Source organism: Notothenia rossii (genome assembly GCF_949606895.1).
Source record: "Notothenia rossii genome assembly, chromosome: 3".
Lineage (NCBI taxonomy): Eukaryota > Metazoa > Chordata > Actinopteri > Perciformes > Nototheniidae > Notothenia > Notothenia rossii.
This window is the reverse complement of record NC_136901.1, coordinates 45,349,351-45,369,943: the sequence shown is the minus strand read 5'-3', so window position 1 is coordinate 45,369,943 and position 20,593 is coordinate 45,349,351. Positions and strand designations below refer to the sequence as shown.

At 40.3% G+C, this 20,593-nt stretch overlaps 1 protein-coding gene across 1 annotated transcript; it reads left to right on the top strand.

The window, feature by feature from the left end:
• The first annotated feature begins 1,135 nt into the window (after positions 1-1,135).
• LOC307031577 (serrate RNA effector molecule homolog A-like) lies at positions 1,136-20,569 on the top strand. The gene is given in 22 exon segments (XM_079668788.1): positions 1,136-1,276; positions 2,557-2,698; positions 3,247-3,357; positions 7,411-7,464; positions 7,466-7,591; positions 7,897-7,957; positions 9,641-9,938; positions 12,106-12,407; positions 13,779-13,940; positions 14,016-14,145; positions 14,642-14,778; positions 15,173-15,234; positions 15,590-15,668; positions 15,860-16,024; positions 16,320-16,481; positions 17,114-17,267; positions 18,140-18,252; positions 18,711-18,791; positions 19,090-19,237; positions 19,319-19,417; positions 20,075-20,201; positions 20,284-20,569. Coding segments are annotated over 21 exon segments (2,766 nt in total). The 5' UTR covers positions 1,136-1,276; positions 2,557-2,579; the 3' UTR covers positions 20,360-20,569.
• The last annotated feature ends 24 nt before the right edge of the window (positions 20,570-20,593 follow it).

Sequence of the window (20,593 nt, the reverse complement as noted above, 5' to 3'; positions counted from 1 at the left end):
CTTTATTCTTGTTTATTAATAACAACTTTTTTTTCTTTCATATAGTATGTTTTACCTGTTTACCTTATTCTGTTATTTTTTTATAAAGATCATATAAAGATGTGCCTTCACCTCACTGGTTGTAGAAAAAGCTTCTTATATTCGTTAGCATAGCTAGCTAACCAGATGCTAATAACAACAAAGTTATTGACTGTAGGATCAGTATGACAGAAGAACAGATCGCCACTGGGCTTTCAACTAAAGACACAGCCACGCAAAAACTGCAGCATGTGTACGGCTCCTTATGGGTACTGCATTTTTTGGAAGTTCCGGAGCGGCGTTCTGGTGCTCTCCATCAGCACTACACCCCTGTCAGACGAGACTGTACCACGTGATGACACGTTAGGCTCGTGTTGTGTTCAAGGACCCTGACCGTGGCCAGGAAAAACAGGTACTTGCTTGTTTAATTTTTTTGCGGCCTAGATTTCTTTAATTTTTTTCTTTTTTGCGTGTGTTTATAAATTAGCTCGAGGGCCGTACCAAATGGTCTCGCGGGCCGTATACGGCCCGGGGGCCGGAGGTTCCCCACCCCTGCCCTAATGCTATGATCAAAATGCAAACCGATTAAAATAGATGTGAAATTACTAAATAAAAACCTGACCAATGACAGCTTGAGTTACTAAAACCTCATAAAACAAATTAATAATGAAGATTAAAAGATCAATTTAAAAGTGGATGTCGTCAATTAAACTTTACATTTAATAAATATAAATTGAAACCTAAGAAATAATAAAATGAATACTAATAAACCCAACAATAACAATAAAAATAACAAAATAATTGGGGGGGGGGCTGTTCCCCCTCCTTTAAATGCTAACCTAAAATAAATAAAACAATACAATTAAAATAATGAAATAAATAAATAATGATAATACTAAAGATTAAAAGAACAAATGAAGACCTAAAAAAACTATAAAATACATGAAACAATACCAAATAAAAATAAATGTATATTGACATTAATAAAGGGCACTTAAAAGGGGGATGTAGTTATTAAAACCTGATTAAAACCTGTACTTCTTTCTATGCAATGAGCGCGCGTGCTGTTCTCCTCCCGACCTCCAGGTGGCGGCAGTCTTTGATCGTAATCTGTCCAGAAATAGAGCGGATCGGAAGTGACGCGCCTTCCATTGAGTTCTCGGCCGGCGGCGGGATTCCTCCTTGTTGTTGTTTTTTAACGGGAACATTATTCAGTGTTTTAGTCTCTAAAGCTCCAGATAAACCTCCAGACTTTCAGGTAAACCCTTCAATAAGGTTTATGCTACTCGATTATCAGAGTGAACTCGAGCAGAAGTTGATATAAAAGCCCGATTATAAGCATGTGTGGTTAGCTCCGATGCTAATAAGCTAATTAGCTGCTAAACGCTATCGTTAGCTATAGCTCGTTTTTAATGTTTATTATTTGATTTTAACTAACATTAACTTTGGGTTTAAGTTAAAGTACTAAAACATATGGTATTAAAGGTGAAAATAAGCTAACAGGCTGTTTAAAAGTGAACATTTCCACCGGTTTAGTGTGTAGCTAAATGCTAACCAGCTCCGGTCTGTTTGATTAGCTCTACTAGTTTGTGCTTCAAATGAATGAAGACCAATCATTAATTAGGTTAATGTGAAATTCTGTAATAAAATGGTTAGAACATGTGAAAAAAATATGAGAACAGTGGTGAGAATTTTCCATAAGAAAATATGAAAAATAAATATCAGTAAAATGAATTAAAACGCAAACATATGATGAATATAGAAACCGATGTATTGTTGTAAGTTAGACCAGCCGACAGTGGATAAAGGAAACAGGATATTAGAAGATGAGAACACATTTTAAGCGAATTACGATAAATATTCACGAAGGTTTGAACCTTTTATAATTTACAAAAAAATCAAGTAAAATAGAGACATTTTAAGAATGTAAAAAAATATTTGGAAAAAATCCAGAATTTTCTAAAACAATATAGGAATAATTTAAAATATGGAAAAGCTAAGCTCAGGTCTGTTTGTTTGCGTTTCAAATAAATGAAGATAATAATTAAGTAGGTTAATCTAATGTTCTGTAATACAATGTTTAGTAAATGTGAGAAAAAAACTAAAATATCTGAAGTGTTTAAAATGTATTCAAAAACAAACATTTTACTGATGTTCAACATTTCCTTTTTGGAAATAAACTGAGTTACAGCAAAGAGATTAAATAATATTGAATAAAAAGAGCACATGTTTTAAAAATTTCTAATAATATAAAAACACACTGCAGCATTAAAGATTAAAGCAGCTGCAGAATGACAGTAAATACTATAATTAATATGTACATATTTCACAGTTACATCTTTACAGCCGTGCTTATTTAAATAGCCAATTAAAGCACAAACAGTATGAGCACATGTTGCGTATAACTATAAGCACATGTACATAACTATAACAAATAACTATGTACACCATGCTTAACAAGTAGCAGTATTTCTAAAAAGTCAATATATAAAACTTGAATTGAGACGTTTTGTTGTTTTGTATTGTTTTTTAATATAGATTTCCGTGTGTTTTCTAGTCCAATGGGAGACAGCGATGACGAGTTCGACCGGAGGAGGCGGGACAAGTTCAGGAGAGAGAGGAGCGACATGGAACGATCAAGGGAGCGAGAAGAGAGGAGGCGGGACGACTGGCCCGACAGGTAAACTCACCTGAGATTGACTGACTGGTAAACTCACCTGAGACTGACTGACTGGTAAACTCACCTGAGACTGACTGGTAAACTCACCTGAGACTGACTGACTGGTAAACTCACCTGAGACTGACTGACTGGTAAACTCACCTGAGACTGACTGACTGGTAAACTCACCTGAGACTGACTGACTGGTAAACTCACCTGAGACTGACTGACAGGTAAACTCACCTGAGACTGTGTGTGTGTGTGTGTGTGTGTGTGTGTGTGTGTGTGTGTGTGTGTGTGTGTGTGTGTGTGTGTGTGTGTGTGTGTGTGTGTGTGTGTGTGTGTGTGTGTGTGTGTGTGTGTGTGTGTGTGTGTGTGTGTGTGTGTGTGTGTGTGTGTGTGTGTGTGTGTGTGTGTGTGTGTGTGTGTGTGTGTGTGTGTGTGTGTGTGTGTGTGTGTGTGTGTGTGTGTGTGTGTGTGTGTGTGTGTGTGTGTGTGTGTGTGTGTGTGTGTGTGTGTGTGTGTGTGTGTGTGTGTGTGTTGGGGGGTGGGTGGGGGTGTGTGTGTAGGGACTGGGAGCGAGGCAGAGAGAGGAGGAGGGATTACGATCGCGGTCGCAGAGAGAGGTTTTCTCCCCCCCGACACATCAGCCCTCAGCACAAACGCATGAGGAGAGACTGGTGAGTGTTTCATTATTACATCTGACATCAGTGGTGTTCACACACAGGTTCACACACACAGGTTCACACACACAGGTTCACACACAGGTTCACACACAGGTTCACACGGAACGCAAATACTACGCAGCAAGTTGGAGTAGCGGAACGATTAGTAGTGTTAATAATAGTGTATAAAAGTAGTGATTTTATTCATGTAAGAGCTTTGTAGTTTGTCAATCTGTAGAAAATATAGATATATAAATACTGTGTATATTAGTACTGCATTATCCCACATCAACATACACATATTGGCTGGTATCGTGACAATCTATGACAGCGTTTTAATTGGCGGGGATTTTAACGTGCATGTCTGTTGTATCTCTAAGCCACTAGCTAAAGACTTTCTTGGTGTTGAAGATGCATTTCACTTCATACGACATGTCTCTGGCCCCACGCACACATTACACCTTGTCTGATCCCATGGTCTGCCCATTTCAAATGTCAATGTGTGTGAGGCAGCTTTATGGGATCACCTGCCTGTGCTATTTGATTTGATTCTGCCCTGTCATAGTCTTAAATCATGCGTTCCTGTCCGTCACGGTCGTATGCTGAAACCCTGCTGCTAGCTTCTCCCCTGCCTTTGGGAACCTAGCCCAGTCTGACACTATGTCCTCTGACTCCCTGGACCCTGAGCAACTAACCTCAGCCTTTCTCTCTTCCTGCACTGGAGCTCTTGAGATTGTTGCTCCCCTGAAACTCATGCGCCCCAGAGCTAAATCTGAACCCTGGCTGAATGACGTCACTCGTGCTGCCAGGCGTGAGAGCCGGCAGGTGGAAGAAGGACAAGCTTCATGTAACTCGTGACATTTTAAAAGAGCGTTGGAGAAAGTATCAGAGCACCGTAAAAGCTGAAAAGATTAGTTAGTTTTCTGATATTATTTCTAGTAACTTAAACACACCTCGTGTTCTTTTTAAAACCATTGATGCTATGCTAAAATCTCCTTTGTCCACTTGTATCGATGCTTCAACTGAGGTGTGAAACATTTCTCTGCTGTTTTATAGAGAAGACCTCCACTATTAGAGCCAGTATCTCAGCACCCTCTTTCGACCCCTCCATTGACTTCACTGCTGTCTTCCAGCAGTTTGGACCTGTGCCGTTGTCATCTCAGTGACATTGTTGCTAAATTAAAACCCTCATCTTGTCCCACAGACCCAGTCCCTCCTCCACTTTTTAAAAAGATATGCAGGGTTCTCACGGTCATTAAAAACCTGGAAAAGTCATGGAAATTCAAAATGCTAATTCCAGGCCCTGGAAAAGTTATGGAAAACAATATTTTCCCCAAATTTTTGGAAAAGTCATGGAAATTTAACTAAAATTGCATCAAATATAATTTATATTTTAGCTAATCGCAGAATTAGCAATACTATAATGATAATAAATACTGTATCGTATAGTAATGAAACGTGAAATGGCATTTAACTGACGAGGTGTTTTGCTGGTGAGAGATTTGAGTAGATTTAGCGTGTAGAAGCTATTTGATTTGTTTCAGATAGGCACAACATGTTTCAGACCTTATTTTCCTGTTCCATGTTAAAATAAACCATTTTCAGTGGTACTGCTGAGTCATTTTTTTGGTCAAGGAAAATTAGGTAAAGGTCCTGGAGAAGTCATTGAAAACCATTGGTGAAAAAGTGTATGAACCCTGGATATGGGACACTATGGGATCTAATGTCCATACAATTATAAATAGCAGCCTAGAGTCCGGTTCTGTAGCAGTTTATTTTAAACAAGCGGTTGTGGCACCCCTGATTTAAAAACCTAATCTGGACACTTCTGTCTTCTCAAATTACACACCCATCTTGAAGCTTCCTTTTTATTTCAAAAATATTGGAGAAAACCGTACTCTGACAGCTGCAGTCTTTTATACATGCACACAATATCTTTATGTTTCAGTCCGGTTTTAAAGCGCTTCACAGCACTGAGTCTGCCCTTCTAAGAGTGTTCAATAACCTCCTGGTCACTACAGACTCTGGTGACATCCTTACGCTCTTAGAACTCACAGCTGCCTTTGATACGATTGACCACTCCATCCTTATCTCTGGTCTAGAGCACTGTGTGGGTATCAGGGGCGCTGCCTTCGAGTGGCTCAGGTCCTATCTGTCCCAGAGATCTTTCTCTGTTAGACTTGGTGGCTTTGCATCTTCTTCTGCCCCCCTACCCTGTGGAGTTCCCCAAGGTTCTATTTTGGGGCCCATTTTCTTTTCTTTATACCTTCTTCTTCTGGACTAATTTTTAGAGAACATGGCGTCTCCCACCACCTTTATGCAGACGACTCCCAAATATACCTTCCCCTAAAAAAAATGTCTCAATGACTTAAAGGCATGGATGGCGCTAAACTTTTAAAATATAAATGAGAGCAAAACGGAGGTCATTGTGTTTGGACCAAATGGTAGAGTCCCTTCCATTGACCTGGGTTCCCTGCATAGTGCGTGTGCAAAACCCACGGTCACTAATCTGGGCGTCAACATCGACAGTGCTTTTAAATTGGAAAACAGAGAACTCTGTGGTTCAGTCCAGTTCTTATCACTTGAGGCTCCAGAATGAAACCGGTTTGATCCTTTTTAGACTTTGAGCGTGTAACTCATGCCTTTGTTTCTACGCGTCTAGATTACGCTGCTGCTCGGCTGCTCACAGGGACACGCAAGCATGAGCACATCACACCTCCTCTGGCTTCCCTCCTCTGGCTTCCTTCCTCTGGCTTCCCTCCTCTGGCTTCCCTCCTCTGGCTTCCCTCCTCTAGCTTCCCTCCTCTGGCTTCCCTCCTCTAGCTTCCCTCCTCTGGCTTCCCTCCTCTAGCTTCCCTCCTCTGGCTTCCCTCCTCTGGCTTCCCTCCTCTGGCTTCCCTCCTCTGGCTTCCTCTCCATTTTGGAGTTCATTTGACGATTCTATTGTTTGTTTTTAAATCTCTTAATGGGCTGGCCCCTCAGTACATCTCTGACCTCCTACAGGTGTACGCCCCCTCAAGGGCTTTGAGGTGGGCTGATCAGCGGTAGCCCCCAGGCTCTGGAACGGTACTTTTAATAACATAGCCGTGACAGTCGGCCTAACAGTGTAACACTTGTTACCGATACAGTAAACAGTATTTAAATAAATGAAGAAGGTAAAATAAATGAACAAACTGTATGCCAATGATTGCCTTAGCCCCAGATGTTCCCACATTGCTCCTATTATTTTCACTATTCGGATAAAATTGCAAAACTAATATAAAAAAACAATTTGCTTGCTTGCAACTATTTTCCAAGCAAAGTAAGTGCAGGTTTTTATCATGTGTAACGTTACCGTTTAAACGGCGGATAAAGCAGCTTCATCATGGCAACTTGACAACAGCTAAGCTAAGCTAGGCTACTACTCACAGCATCCGGTGACTTTTCAGAGTTGTTGAGCCACCGTGGTAGGCCAGTTTCTTATCTTATTTGGCACACTGCCTTCTTCTTACCGTCGTCCAATTTAAAATGATCCCACACAGCTGAAGTCTTCGGCATTTTGTGTTCAGGTGTGAAGCGAGGTGAAGTTTGCGTTCGTGACTGAGTGAACGCGATGTCAGGAGCATAGGCTGAGATTGTATATATTTCTGCATTTTAACAGTGCAATTCAAAAGTATAAATATAGTATAAGAATATGGCAACTCGCCTTCATTAATAGCATACATTTAAAAAAAATATATATATATGTTGAAAAACAAAACAAACGAATATCCGAATAATGAAATTGAAACACGAATAGTTGGCCAACGAACGAATATTTGAATATTCGGGTACAGCCCTACCGCCTAAAGACCCACCTCTTTTCCCTCTGTCTGAGCTCTACCTATTCTATGCTTTTATTCTCTGCCCATAGCCTTTGTGTACCTTTTATCTATTGTGATATTATATTTGATCATAATGTTATGTTTGCTCTGAAGCACTTTGGTGAACCCTCTGTTTTTAATATGTGCTATAGAAATAAAGAGAATTGGATTGTTGTTTAAATGTAGTATATAATAATATTAATAATAATAATATTGCATATCTCAGGGACGACCACCGGGGGGAGCCGTACCGCTACGACATGCCGTACGGAGGAGGAGGAGGGGGGGGGGGGGGGAGGAGGAGGAGGTGGGGGCGGGGCTCCGTTCCAGGGGGCGGGGCCTCAGGGCTGGCACCCCGACCTCCCTCACCTTCACCCGCACCACGGTGGGCACCCTCTGCAGGGCAGGTGAGAATAAAACCCACAATGCACCCTGTTGTTTACATATAGTAATAATGAATTGCTTTTTCAAGAGCTCAAAGCGCTTTGGATCACATATTACTCATATTTGGCACGTGACAATACTGTGGACAATACCCACGCCCCACCTGAAGGAATACTCGTTTATTTGATACCGAAATATTCTTGTTAATCATGTTTTTATGATTTCTTTAAAGTGTCTGAGTTTCTAGAAAAGCGCTCTATAAACAAAATGCATTATTTGTTTATGTATCTTGTTGTCATCACAAATAAATAAACAGAATTTGTCTCAGGTTGGGGATGATGGACCCGGACCTCCCTCCTCCCGGACCCCCCACCATGAGGAGCTTCAAGGTCAAATCAAAACCACTTTCATGGATTATAATACTTTATATATTTCTTTATATAAATGTTCCAGAAAATAATATTTAATATTTTTGTATAAATATATTTTGTGCAGAAATAAAATATAAAGAAAATGTTCAAATATAATTGTTAAATATGATAAAGATTGTACAGGGAATAATATAAATATTTACAGAAAGTAATAATAAATAATATATTTTTAACATATTCTGTATTCATATTGTTCAGAATAAAAATGAAAGGTTTGCCGAGAATAATAATACATATTAAATAGTATTAATAGGTGTGTGTGTGTGTGGAGGATGTATAACTGAGTGTGTGCAGGATGTATTGTGTGTGTGTGTGTGTGTGTGTGTGTGTGTGTGTGTGTGTGTGTGTGTGTGTGTGTGTGTGTGTGTGTGTGTGTGTGTGTGTGTGTGTGTGTGTGTGTGTGTGTGTGTGTGTGTGTGTGTGTGTGTGTGTGTGTGTGTGTGTGTGTGTGTGTGTGTGGGCTGCAACGATTAATCGACGACGTCGATCATAAAAATTCGTCGACGCGGAATTTTAGTGTCGACGCGTCGTATGAAAACAATCAGAGAGCCGGTAACGTTAATTCAAAACTGCGCAAATGTTCATTTGTAAATGCAAAGCACTACAGGAAGTGCTGGGGGCAGTATACTCTCCATTGTCTGCTATGACTGCATTCTGTACTAACAACAAAGAAGAAAGAATACGAACGATGGCGGAAAGGAGAGAGAATGAGGGTGATGAAGAGCTCAAAAAAGCGAGACCGAGAGTTTCGAAAGTGTGGGAGTATTTCACAGACGACAAGCCAAAGAAGTCAGTGAAATGCAGAATTTGTAAAGGGGAATTGGCATTCCACGGCAGCACTACAGTGATGCACGAGCATTTAAAACGCAAGCACCCTGGAACCGTGAGGCTGCTACTTTGGATCATGGGTAAGTTTGAGCAAGTTAGCCATAGTCATGTTTACGTTAGCTTACATGTTGGAAAACAGAACGTCTCATGGTTAATGCTTGCTAAGCAAACGCTATTTCAGTTATGTTGAGGCTGCGTGTCCACCAACGAGCTGCTAAACAGCGCCAAGCTTACAGCGTAGTAGAGCACACTAGAGCTTTATGGACGCTGTAATTAATTCCAAACTTAAAATAATAATTAACAAGGGTCTGCGAAATGACAAGAATAAATGATGTTCATGTTATGTTAAGGCAGAGGGACTGGACAACAGGGTGACATTCACAGGTGTGCAGACTTGAGGTAAAACATGCACTGGAGCCCGGAAAAGGAGCCGTGCCCACAGGAAGCAGAGATGGAGGGTGTGACAGAAATAATCGTTAGATTAGTCGACTAATCGAAAAAATAATCGACCGATTAGTCGACTACCAAAATAATCGTTAGTTGCAGCCCTAGTGTGTGTGTGTGTGTGTGTGTGTGTGTGTGTGTAGGATGTATAATATAACGGTGTGTGTGTGTAGGATGTATAATATAACGGTGTGTGTGTGTAGGATGTATAATATAACGGTGTGTGTGTGTAGGATGTATAATATAACGGTTTGTGTGTGTGTGTAGGATGTATAATATAACGGTGTGTGTGTGTGTGTAGGATGTATAATATAACGGTGTGTGTGTGTAGGATGTATAATATAACGGTGTGTGTGTGTGTGTGTGCAGGAGTTCCTGCTGAGCATGGAGGACAGTGTGGACGAGACGGAGTCAGTGAAGCGTTATAATCAGTACAAGCTGGACTTCAGACGGCAGCAGCTGCAGGACTTCTTCCTTCAGCAGAAAGACCACGAGTGGTTCCGGTCCAAGTATCACCCCGATGACATCACAGCAAAGAGGGCGGAGTCTCTGAACGCCTTGAAGACGAGGCTGAGCGTCTTCCTGTTCCTGCTGGACAACAGCTGGCTGGACAGCCTGACGCTGGACATGGAGCAGGCGCCCGCCATCATCAAGCTGCTGGACGCAGGTAAGCTTTAGAGCGGAGACAGAGTGGCTTAGGTCCAGCTATAGAGCGGTGCAGGGATGACTTGGGGTGGGTATCGTTAAGGCTTTAACGGTACTACTACTTTTATCGATACTGCTTATCGATCCGGTGCTTTAACGGTACTCTTATCGGTTCTTTTGGAGAAAGAAATAAGGTGAACTAACTAAACAAATTGTGAACAAAACTAACATTGCTTTTTATTTAAATTAAATACATAATCTCTCGTCTGGATTGGAAAGATCAAAAATACAAAAAATACACATTAGAAACGGAGTTGACTAAAACTGCAATATAATGTTTGTGTAGCAATAATACATATGACATATGTTTTAGAGGTCTCCAGTACCGATAAAAAGACCGATAACGTCTGAGCTTAGCGGTACCACGGCCTTTAATAATTCAGCCCCGGGGCCCGTTTCATACCGGGGCTCGGTACCCATCCCTAGGGATGACGTATTTACCGGAAGGCAGCTGCTGGTTCCCTCAGAGCCAACGGGATTTCTCCAGAGGATTTTGGAAAATAGCTGGAAATAAGTTCTGTGGAAAACGAACCTGTTTGATGAATGCACGTTTTGTTCAGCCGGATAATCTCCACATGTCTACTTTTATAATGTTCGAATCATAAATCTAATGACCAGAACCAAAATGCTAACGTAATGCTATAAAGGAACTACAGCCGAGTCCAGCAGCACGACTTCACACACTTCAGATCCATATTCAGACACACAGATTCTAGATGGAATGAGTTGAAGCGTTTGTTTGAACAGTCTGCAGGAGGCAGGGACTTGCTTTCTAGCAGAACAGAAACTAACTTAGAGGAGTGTTTACGTGTTCGGTGTAATGACGTACAACGTCCTCCACGACTTCTGTAGTCCTATTCAGCCACTTGGTAACAACCATCGTTTTTCAGACACGTCCACTCTTCAGAGATCACCAGTGGGGTCACTGCTGATGATTTAATGTCCTAGAACAAAACGTGATCCGTCTCTTTGTCTCAACCACAGACCTTATTTCAGATATTTTCCTAAATCCTATGGAGAGATCCCATTGGCTCTGAGCATTGGCTCTGAGACGAGGGAACAGGAAGTGGTGACATGCTGACTCACTTCGGGGTTTTTAGGACTCGTCACTGCACCGCTGTATTTGGAAAAACATGTCCAAAATCAATATAAAAGTATTCAAAAAATTTAAGGAAACATGTCCAAAGATATATCTGGAAAAATGTTTAACGGAAATATAAAACATTTAAATATTAAATGGAATAAGACATAAATGTTCTGAGATATTATATCCACAGGCAGGCAGGTGGTGGCTTGCATGGGTTTTGAAGGTAGTGTCTTAAAAAAGTCCTGCAATTATATGAACATATTTTTTTACAAATATTAAACATTAAAGTTTAGAAAGCTATCTAAAAATAGTCAACAAAAATAATTTAAAAAAAAACCAAAAATATGTTAATAGTGTCCAAATGTTGTAGGAAAAAAAGCCGTGATACATTTCCTGATATTATATAAAAATGTCCAGAAAAAAAGTTTAAAAAATGTATGTGAAAAATGTTTTAAAAATAAGGTGCAGAAATGATATTAAGATCTAACAGAGCAGTCTCTTTGGGGCAACACAATATAAAAATAAATACATTTGTATTAAAACACAATAAGTAAAAACAAATAACAGATGAGTAAAAAGTAAAAAAAATAAAAAAACTAACTGGCATTTTATTTATAAAAAAAAAAACATACAAATACGGAAGTAGCTGGTAATGTTTACAGAAACGCCACAAGGGTTTGTGGGTGTTAGAGAACTCCCTGGTCCCGGCTTGAATCTCAGGACCCATGTATCTGTGATCCTCTCCAGAATGAAAGGAGTCATCACATACAGAGCATCAACTAGTTCCTGAACAGTGTCCTTCACATGCTGATATCCAAGAGAGGGAGTTCCACAGTCACAAGATGGAGGAATAGAAAGCAGTATTCAATGTTTACTTCAGATTAGCTCCACGTCAGAAATGATCATGCTTGTCATATGTCTCTCTCCATAGAGGCTGAATCATCATTTTAAACACATAGCCTCAAACAGTCCTGATGCTCTTCTAGGTAATCACACATCCTGTCATGTTCACAGCTACAGTTTGTCTCCTGTGTTTGTTTAGCGGTGATAAAGATGGAGGGCGGGACGGACCTGGACCTGCAGGTGCTGGAGGCTCCGGCTGCGGGGGGGGAGGGGGGAACAGCTGGAGGAACAGCAGCTGGAGGCACAGCCGAGGGAGAGAAGAGCCCGGCTCAGCCAATGGGAGGAGAGAAGAGCCCGGCTGAGCCAATGGAAGGAGAGAAGAGCCCGGCGGAGCCAATGGGAGGAGGCGCTCGGACGTCCGAGGTGAAGGCGAGTCGAGAGGAAACGAGTCGACCAGAGAAGAAGGAGAAGAAGAAGAAAGAGGAGAAGAAGAAGAACAAGGTGTTTATTAGCCTTTTTTTCTACAGCATGTGGACATTAATTTTCTTCCACAGTGAAAATAAACATATGTATAACTAGTGTAGCTTGTTCCAGAGGTAGATCAAACAGCTGAGTGTGTGTTTCGCTCAGCGGGCGGAGCTGCAGGGTTTCTGCTTCACACACGTTGCACACCGCTATTTTATTGATATTCCGGACACCTTGAGATACTGCCAGACCGGTGAAGCCACTTTGGAGAGCTTGTTGCCACGCACTGAGAAAAGTGTCATGTATTTTACGTCATGTGATCGGCTCTCGCGATCGGCCTTTATAGAGAGCCCCGATCGATCGGCAGAGAGTGAACATCGGCCGAGAACGAACGGGGGGGATGTTTTTTTTAAAACAGTTTCCATATACCGTAATTTTCTGGCTATAAGCCGCGCCTTTTCCCCCATTTTTCGACGCTGCGGCTTATATAACGGTGCGGCTAATCTATGGATTTTTACAGCTAACGGCCACTAGGGAACCTCCTAAATCTATGGATTGTTACAGCTAACCTGTAGCTACTATTGCACTAAATGCTAACACTTGAATACGTTATGCAAATATGCAACTTGTTTGTTGAAATGTTAATAAATGGGAGCTTCCTCAAACAGCCATCTCTTTCCCGACAATCCCCTCTGTGCACGAACCCTTACATATGGTAATTAAACATCAAAACACCTGCGGGTTATAGTCCAGTGCGGCTTATAGTCCGAAAATTACGGTACTTTTTTTACTTTTTAAAACACTTCATTTAATATTTGGATATTTCGTAGGACATCTTTCAGACAATATTTAAACATTTTTTCCAAACAGTTTCCACATGATTTTTTTTTTTTGCATTTTTCTTTTAAAATGTGGTAATTTTTTCATTTAATGCAAAAAATAAAATGTATTTATTTTTTGTCATATTATTTTCAGCCCTTTTTCGGATTTTTAAGGAAATTTGTATTTATTTAAAAAAAATAATTCTTCAGTTGTGTTAAAAAAACAAACAGTTTCCATATCATTTTGGGACTTTTATTTGAAGTCACTATACATTTTATATTGAAAAAATGTTGTTGACATGTTTCTTATATTTGGAAATGTTTCTTGTAAAAATAAAATATATGTATTTCTTGAGAATGTTGTCATATTATTTCAGCCTTTTTCAGATTTTTTTTTGACATTTGGATTTTTTTCCCTACATAATGTGGACTTTTTTTAAATAATATTCTTCACACACATTTTGGGAATTCTTTTTACATCTTTCTGACATTTATCACATTCCATCTTTCTTATACTTTAAGGCTTTTATATAAGACATTCCCCTGAAACGTAATCCTGTTTGATCTGTATTCCTGAAACCCTCAGGACTGTGACAAGGAGGCGAAGCGGAACGGGGAGAAGGAGAAAGACGAGGGAGAAGAGGGGGAGGAAGAGGAGGAAGAGGGGGAGGAGAAGAAAAAGGACGATGAAGATGAGGAGGAGGAAGAGGGGGAGGAGGGAGAGGAGAAGACAACAACGAAGAAGAAAGTGAGTATTTTCCCGTGTTTAGCGTCGATGCTAACGTGTGGTGCTAACGGTGCTAACCCCGCCCCTTCCTCTCAGGACAGGAAGAGGAAGCGCAGCGTGTCCGTGGACAGCGGCGAGGGCAGCGAATCAGAATCCTCCAATTCTGAGGGCGAGGAGAAGGAGGAAGAGGAGGAGAAGGAAGAAGAGGAGGAGGACGGAGAAACCGGTGAGAGAAGATTTCAGGTTTTTCCACATGCTTTATTTTTTGTTTCGTACAGTCATAAAAGTACTTCTCATGGCCTCCAGGTGTTTCTGAGGAAATGTCTGATATGTTTTACACAATATTCAGACTTTTCTTTCAGATCCGTCTAGGAGGTTTTTCCCATACGTTTCGTACATTTTAACAATATTTCTTCTCCGGGCACTTTTATGGACATTTCTCACTTAATTTTCCAACTTTTAAAACTTATTTTTCATTCTACATTCTTCAAGTAAATTTATTTGCCTTTTTTTTTTCACATTTCAATATTTATCAAATTCTCTGTGTCAAATACTTTTGGGACATTTTTTACATTATTGATACATCGTCTTTTCATATACGTTTTCCACATTTCTTTTTGGGACATTTCTCTTCAAAATTCTCTGACTTTTCATAAATTTTAAGCACATTTTTAATTTCACGTATATTTAATATATTTCTCACACTTGTTTATATTTCCCAGAGCACCGTAAGGACCGCAGCGGTGACAGGAAGGAGCGAGAGAAGGAGGCGCCGGCTAAGCCCCGCCCCCTTCACCTCACCACCTCCCTGTTCATCAGGAGCATCCCCCCCGAGTTCTCCAAAGAGGACATCACTAATGTGAGCGCACACACACACACACACACACACACACACACACACACACACACACACACACACACACATGCGCAGACACATGCACTCAGAGACTCACACACACACACACACACACACACACACACACACACACACACACACACACACACACACACTCTACAGCTGCAACTATAATTTCGATCATATTTCACACCTTTTTTGACTTTTATGTAAGTTTTCCCTTTTTGGGGACTTTTAGTACATTTTACTGTCAATTTTCCTCAAAACATTTCATATTTTTATTCTCTTTTTTATGAAATGTTTTCATATAATTTTTATTTTATATTTTCTTTAACTTTATATTTAAAATAAAGAAACTATGTGCAGATTCATTTGTAACAAGAAATACTTGTTGTAGTTGTGCCGCAGGTACCCAGGCTTCCTGCGGGTGGCGCTGTCCGACCCTCAGCCTGAGAGGAGGTGAGACATGTTGTTAAAGTGTTTATAAATTATAATTAGGAGTGTTTATGTGTTTTTATTTAATTGCACATTACACAGGCATACATGTCTCTAGTTTTCAATTCATGATTACAAAAAACAATGAAAATGTTACCATCATTTATTACATTTTCAAGACTAAGTGTGTGTGTGTGTGTGTGTGTGTGTGTGTGTGTGTGTGTGTGTGTGTGTGTGTGTGTGTGTGTGTGTGTGTGTGTGTGTGTGTGTGTGTGTGTGTGTGTGTGTGTGTGTGTGTGTGTGTGTGTGTGTGTGTGTGTGTGTGTGTGTGTGTGTGTGTGTGTGTGTGTGTGTGTGTGTGTGTGTGTGTGTCTCTCAGGTTCTTCCGGCGCTGCTGGGTGACGTTCGATCGCAGTGTGAACATAAAGGAGACGTGCTGGAACCTGCAGAACATCCGGGTAAAAACTCTTCTCCACATTTTATTCATGCTTCGTATGTATTTTTAGACTTTTTCTTTACATATTTTTTAACTTGTATTTAATGAGTCGGAGAATATAACCCCCATTAAAAATCACGCTGAGCAACAGGAAGTGGATGGAGATCTCCTGCTGTCAGATGAATGTTTAAACACATGCTTGCTGTGTTTCAGCTGCGGGACAGCGAGTTGTCTCCGGTGGTGAACAGAGATCTGTGTCGTCGCGTTCGCTGCGTTAACGGCCTGACGCACCATCGCCCGGTCGTCAGGAACGACATCCGGCTGTCAGCCAGACTCATTCACAGCCTCGACCTGAAGGGGGCGCTGTGGCAGGGACATGTAATTATATATAATAATGTGTTGAAATTAGATTTACAAATAAATACAATTATTTAATATGAAAATACAAAGAGAACAGAGATGTCATTAATATAAGTTTTTTTATTTTTAAATATTAAAAGACGGTTTACAATAATACAAAATTATAAAAAATGTCGGAAAAAAAAAAACGTCTCTGTAAAATATTGAATTTGGTGAAAGTATAAAATAACTAAATGATATTCCAGTTTGTTGATGCTGCTGTATTTGTTCTTTAAGGATCTTAAAGGTTAAATAATCTTGAATCGATCCTCAGATGGAGACGAACCCGTTTCTGAAGAACATCACGGACTTCCTGATCGAGGAGGTGAGCGCAGAGGAGGAGGAGCTTATCGGAGCGTCGGGGGGGAACGAGGAGGACAAAGACCCCGCCTCCTCCTCAGAGGTCGCCGTGGAGACCGACGACAAGCTCATCACGGTGTGTGTGTGTTTCTCTTGGAGGGCTGCCTGCAACCCACCATTGTTCTTTTATATACAGGTTAATCTGCAGGATATTTCCTTCATTAATCACTCAGTAAATGGACTTTGTAAAAAATGTCTAAAAGTTGGTAAAAAAAAATGCCCAAAAAGAAATGTTGGTCTGAAAAGAATGTCTGACTTTGCCTCGAAAGGATTTATAAAATATTCAAAATGCATATTAAAAAAACTGACTCGGAAAACATTTTTGCTGGAAAATTATATTTATAATAAAAAAAAATTAAACTAATTTCTACAAAATCGCAGGAAACTAAATAAGAAATATGGGGGGGGGAAATTCCATACATATGAGAAACTCTTAAATGTGTGGAAAAGGTCAGAAAAAGAAATGAGAAATTCCTGAAAATGTCCAAACGTTTAAAAATATATCTGAAAATGTTTTGAAAAATTCTGAACATTTTCTTTTGTAATACATCGGAAAAATGTAAATTGAATAATCAGCTCATCGCAGGGAGTACGAATAAATACGATTATTAAAAAATAAATAGACGTTTCTTGCAGGAAACACTCATGTGAACGTGTTGATTAAATGTGTGTGTGTGTGTGTGTGTGTGTGTGTGTGTGTGTGTTCAGGTGTTGGACCGCCTGCTGCTCTACCTGCGTCTCGTTCACTCCGTAGATTATTATAACTTTTGCGAGTATCCGGCCGAGGACGAGATGCCGCATCGCTGCGGACTCCTTCATGTGAGAGGACCAGTTCCTGCAGCCAAGATCACTGCAGCAGAGGGTACACACTCACTCACTCACTCACTCACACACACACTCACAGGCATACACACACTCACTCACACACACAGACAGGCATACACACACTCACTCACAGACACGCATACACACACTCACTCACAGACACGCATACACACACTCACTCACAGACACGCATACTCACACACACACACACACACACACTCACACTCACACGCATACACATACACATACACATACACATACACACACTCACACTCATACACACACTCACACACACTCACACACACGCATACACACACTCACACGCATACACACACTCACACGCATACTCACACTCACATGCATACACACACTCACACTCACACTCACACGCACACACACACTCACACGCATCCACACACTCACACGCACACACACACTCTCACACACACACACACACACACTCACACACACACGCATACACACACTCACGCACACACACACTCACGCGCACACACACACTCACACGCATACACACACTCACACACTCACACACACACACATACACACACACACACATACACACATACACTCATACACTCACATGCATACACACACACACACACACAGACACACACACACACGCATACACACACACACTCATACACTCACACGCATACACACACTCACACACACACACACACACACACACACACACACGCATACACACACACACTCATACACTCACACGCATACACACACACATACACATTCAGACACACACTCACTGACACACACATACATTTATCGTACGTTTTTTTAAATAAAATGTTTGATATATATATTTGTTTTAATTGAAATGTTGACTTTCTGCTGAATTTGTTTGTTTATGTTCTTTGTTGTTGTTGTTAGTGAGTGAGCACCAGAAGATGTGTGAGGAGCGTCTGGCTCCCCTGTTCTCGGTCTCAGAGTCTCTGAGTGAAGAGGAGGCGGCCAAGCTGGGGAAGAAGGACCCGGAACAAGAGGTACAGAATAAAAGAATAAAAAATATTAATGTGAAGAGGACATGTTGGAAACACGTCTCCAGAATGTGTTTGAAATATGGAAAGAAAGTAAATAAACTCATATTTGAGAAATATCCCAAAATGGACAAATGTTTGTTTTTTTAAAGTCTGAAAATGTAACAGTATTAACATTTCTGAAAAATACTTTCAAAAAAATGTAAAAAATAGTTATAACATTTCAGGAGAACATTTTTGGGAAATTATTTTATCAGTGCATTAGACATTTTATAAAAATGTCCAGATTAAATGTGGGAATTGTAGTTAAAATATGGAATAAATGTAATGAGTATGAAAAAACGTTTGAAAAATGTGTTGATAATCCTGAAAAATGTATGAAATACGCTGGAAGAGGAAACATGTAAAAATTCAGATTTAAATTCAGTGAAATAATGTGTTTTTAACGATGGTCGTGTTTCCAGGTGGAAAAGTTCCTGGTGGCGAATTCTCAGGAGCTGAGCAAGGACAAGTGGCTCTGCCCTCTGAGCGGGAAGAAGTTCAAGGTGAGACGCAACATATTTAACTTCTTCCTACAAGTTTTCAACCTTCCTAGAAATACTCAAATTATTTAGGGGAAATTTAAAAAAGACATATTTAAACTTTTTGTACCTAAAATATTTCAAATGTTTCCTAGAAATATTCAAAGATTTTTTTGTATTACTCTGAATTGTTTTTGGAGTGTTTCTCTGTGATACTCTTTGTTGTGTGTGTGTGTGTGTGTGTGTGTGTGTGTGTGTGTGTGTGTGTGTGTGTGTGTGTGTGTGTGTGTGTGTGTCACTCTTTGTTGTTGTTGTGTTTCAGGCCCCAGAGTTTGTGCGTAAACACATCCTGAACAAACACGGCGACAAAGTGTCCGCCGTCAGACAGGAAGTCGTCTTCTTCAACAACTTCCTGTTGGACGCCAAGAGACCCGCCCTCCCTGAGAACAAGCCCCTCCCGCCGCCACAAGGTGAGCGGCATTCTGGGAAATGTAGGAAACCTAAACCTAATTTAAACAAAAATAAATAAAAACATTTTCCTCATCTTTTAGGTTCTCAGGGTATGACATCATTTCCTGGTCAGTCTCCGCAGCAGCAAAGCCTTCTGGGATATCCTCCTGGAGTCAGACCCCCCATGCCCGGCTTCCCTGGTACTACACACACACACACACACACACACACACACACACACACACACACACACACACAGTTTAGAATAGACCAAAATGATGCAGAATTGAAAAAAGGGAAAATGCCCAAAATTATGTCAATAAATGGAAAGTATGGTGAAAAATGGCTGGAAAAAACAGAGGTTCAGGGACGGCAGTAAAACACCTGCTAACGTCTCATCAATAAATAATAAATACATCTGAACCTGATTAAACTCAAATCGTCATATGGTGTTTTTGACTTTGTGGGAAATATTATTTGAAAATCCCCCAAAAATGTGATTTTTTTTGTGAGATTCTTTAAAACTACCAAATATAATAAAAATAAAACTGTTGGAAAGTCCTTGAATTAGATTTTCAAGGTGTTAAAAACTAAAGAAACGTCCGTGAAATGTTACCATGAAGGATATTTTGGTGTACATAAGAGTTTAGAGGGGTTAACTTTAATTAAATGAACCAACTAATGACATTTGCCGTTACTTAATTCGATTAAAAGAATTACGATTATTTATTATTAAACCTTTTTTAATTACTACAAATATTTTATAATTATTATAACATGAGTTAACATTTTTGTTGTGTACAAAATGAAATGGGAAAGTCTCTTGTTGTGTATTTAATTTATTGTGTGTGTTGCAGGTGGCTGCCCCCCCTACAACCCAAACCAGTTTGGGGCGGGGCGCGGTAACTATGACAACTTCAGGGGTCATTTAGGAGGAGGAGGAGGGGGAGGGGGGGGATTCCCTCCGAAACCACGGAACAACAGGTACGTAAAAAAAACACTTTATTTTTACATTTTTTTTAATATTTCCTTTAATGAACACAAATTAATGTGTGTGTTTGTGTAGGGGTGTTCGTGGGGACCCGCGATCGATCATCGAGTACCGGGACCTCGACGCTCCAGACGACCTCGACTTCTTTTAGACACAAGAAAACTTTTTACCCTTTTTTTACTCTTCAACGTTTCCCATGATTCATTTCATCAACCCTCCGGCAAATCTTTTTTTTTTTCTTTTTTTTTTTTTTTTAGTTAGTCAATTGTGTGTGTGTGTGTGTATGTGTGTGTGTGTGTGTGGGACCAATGTCAGTCATTACTGCTCTGAAAACTTTCCAATAAAGAAACAGGAAGACTAACGACGTCTAAAGTCTGTTTTATAT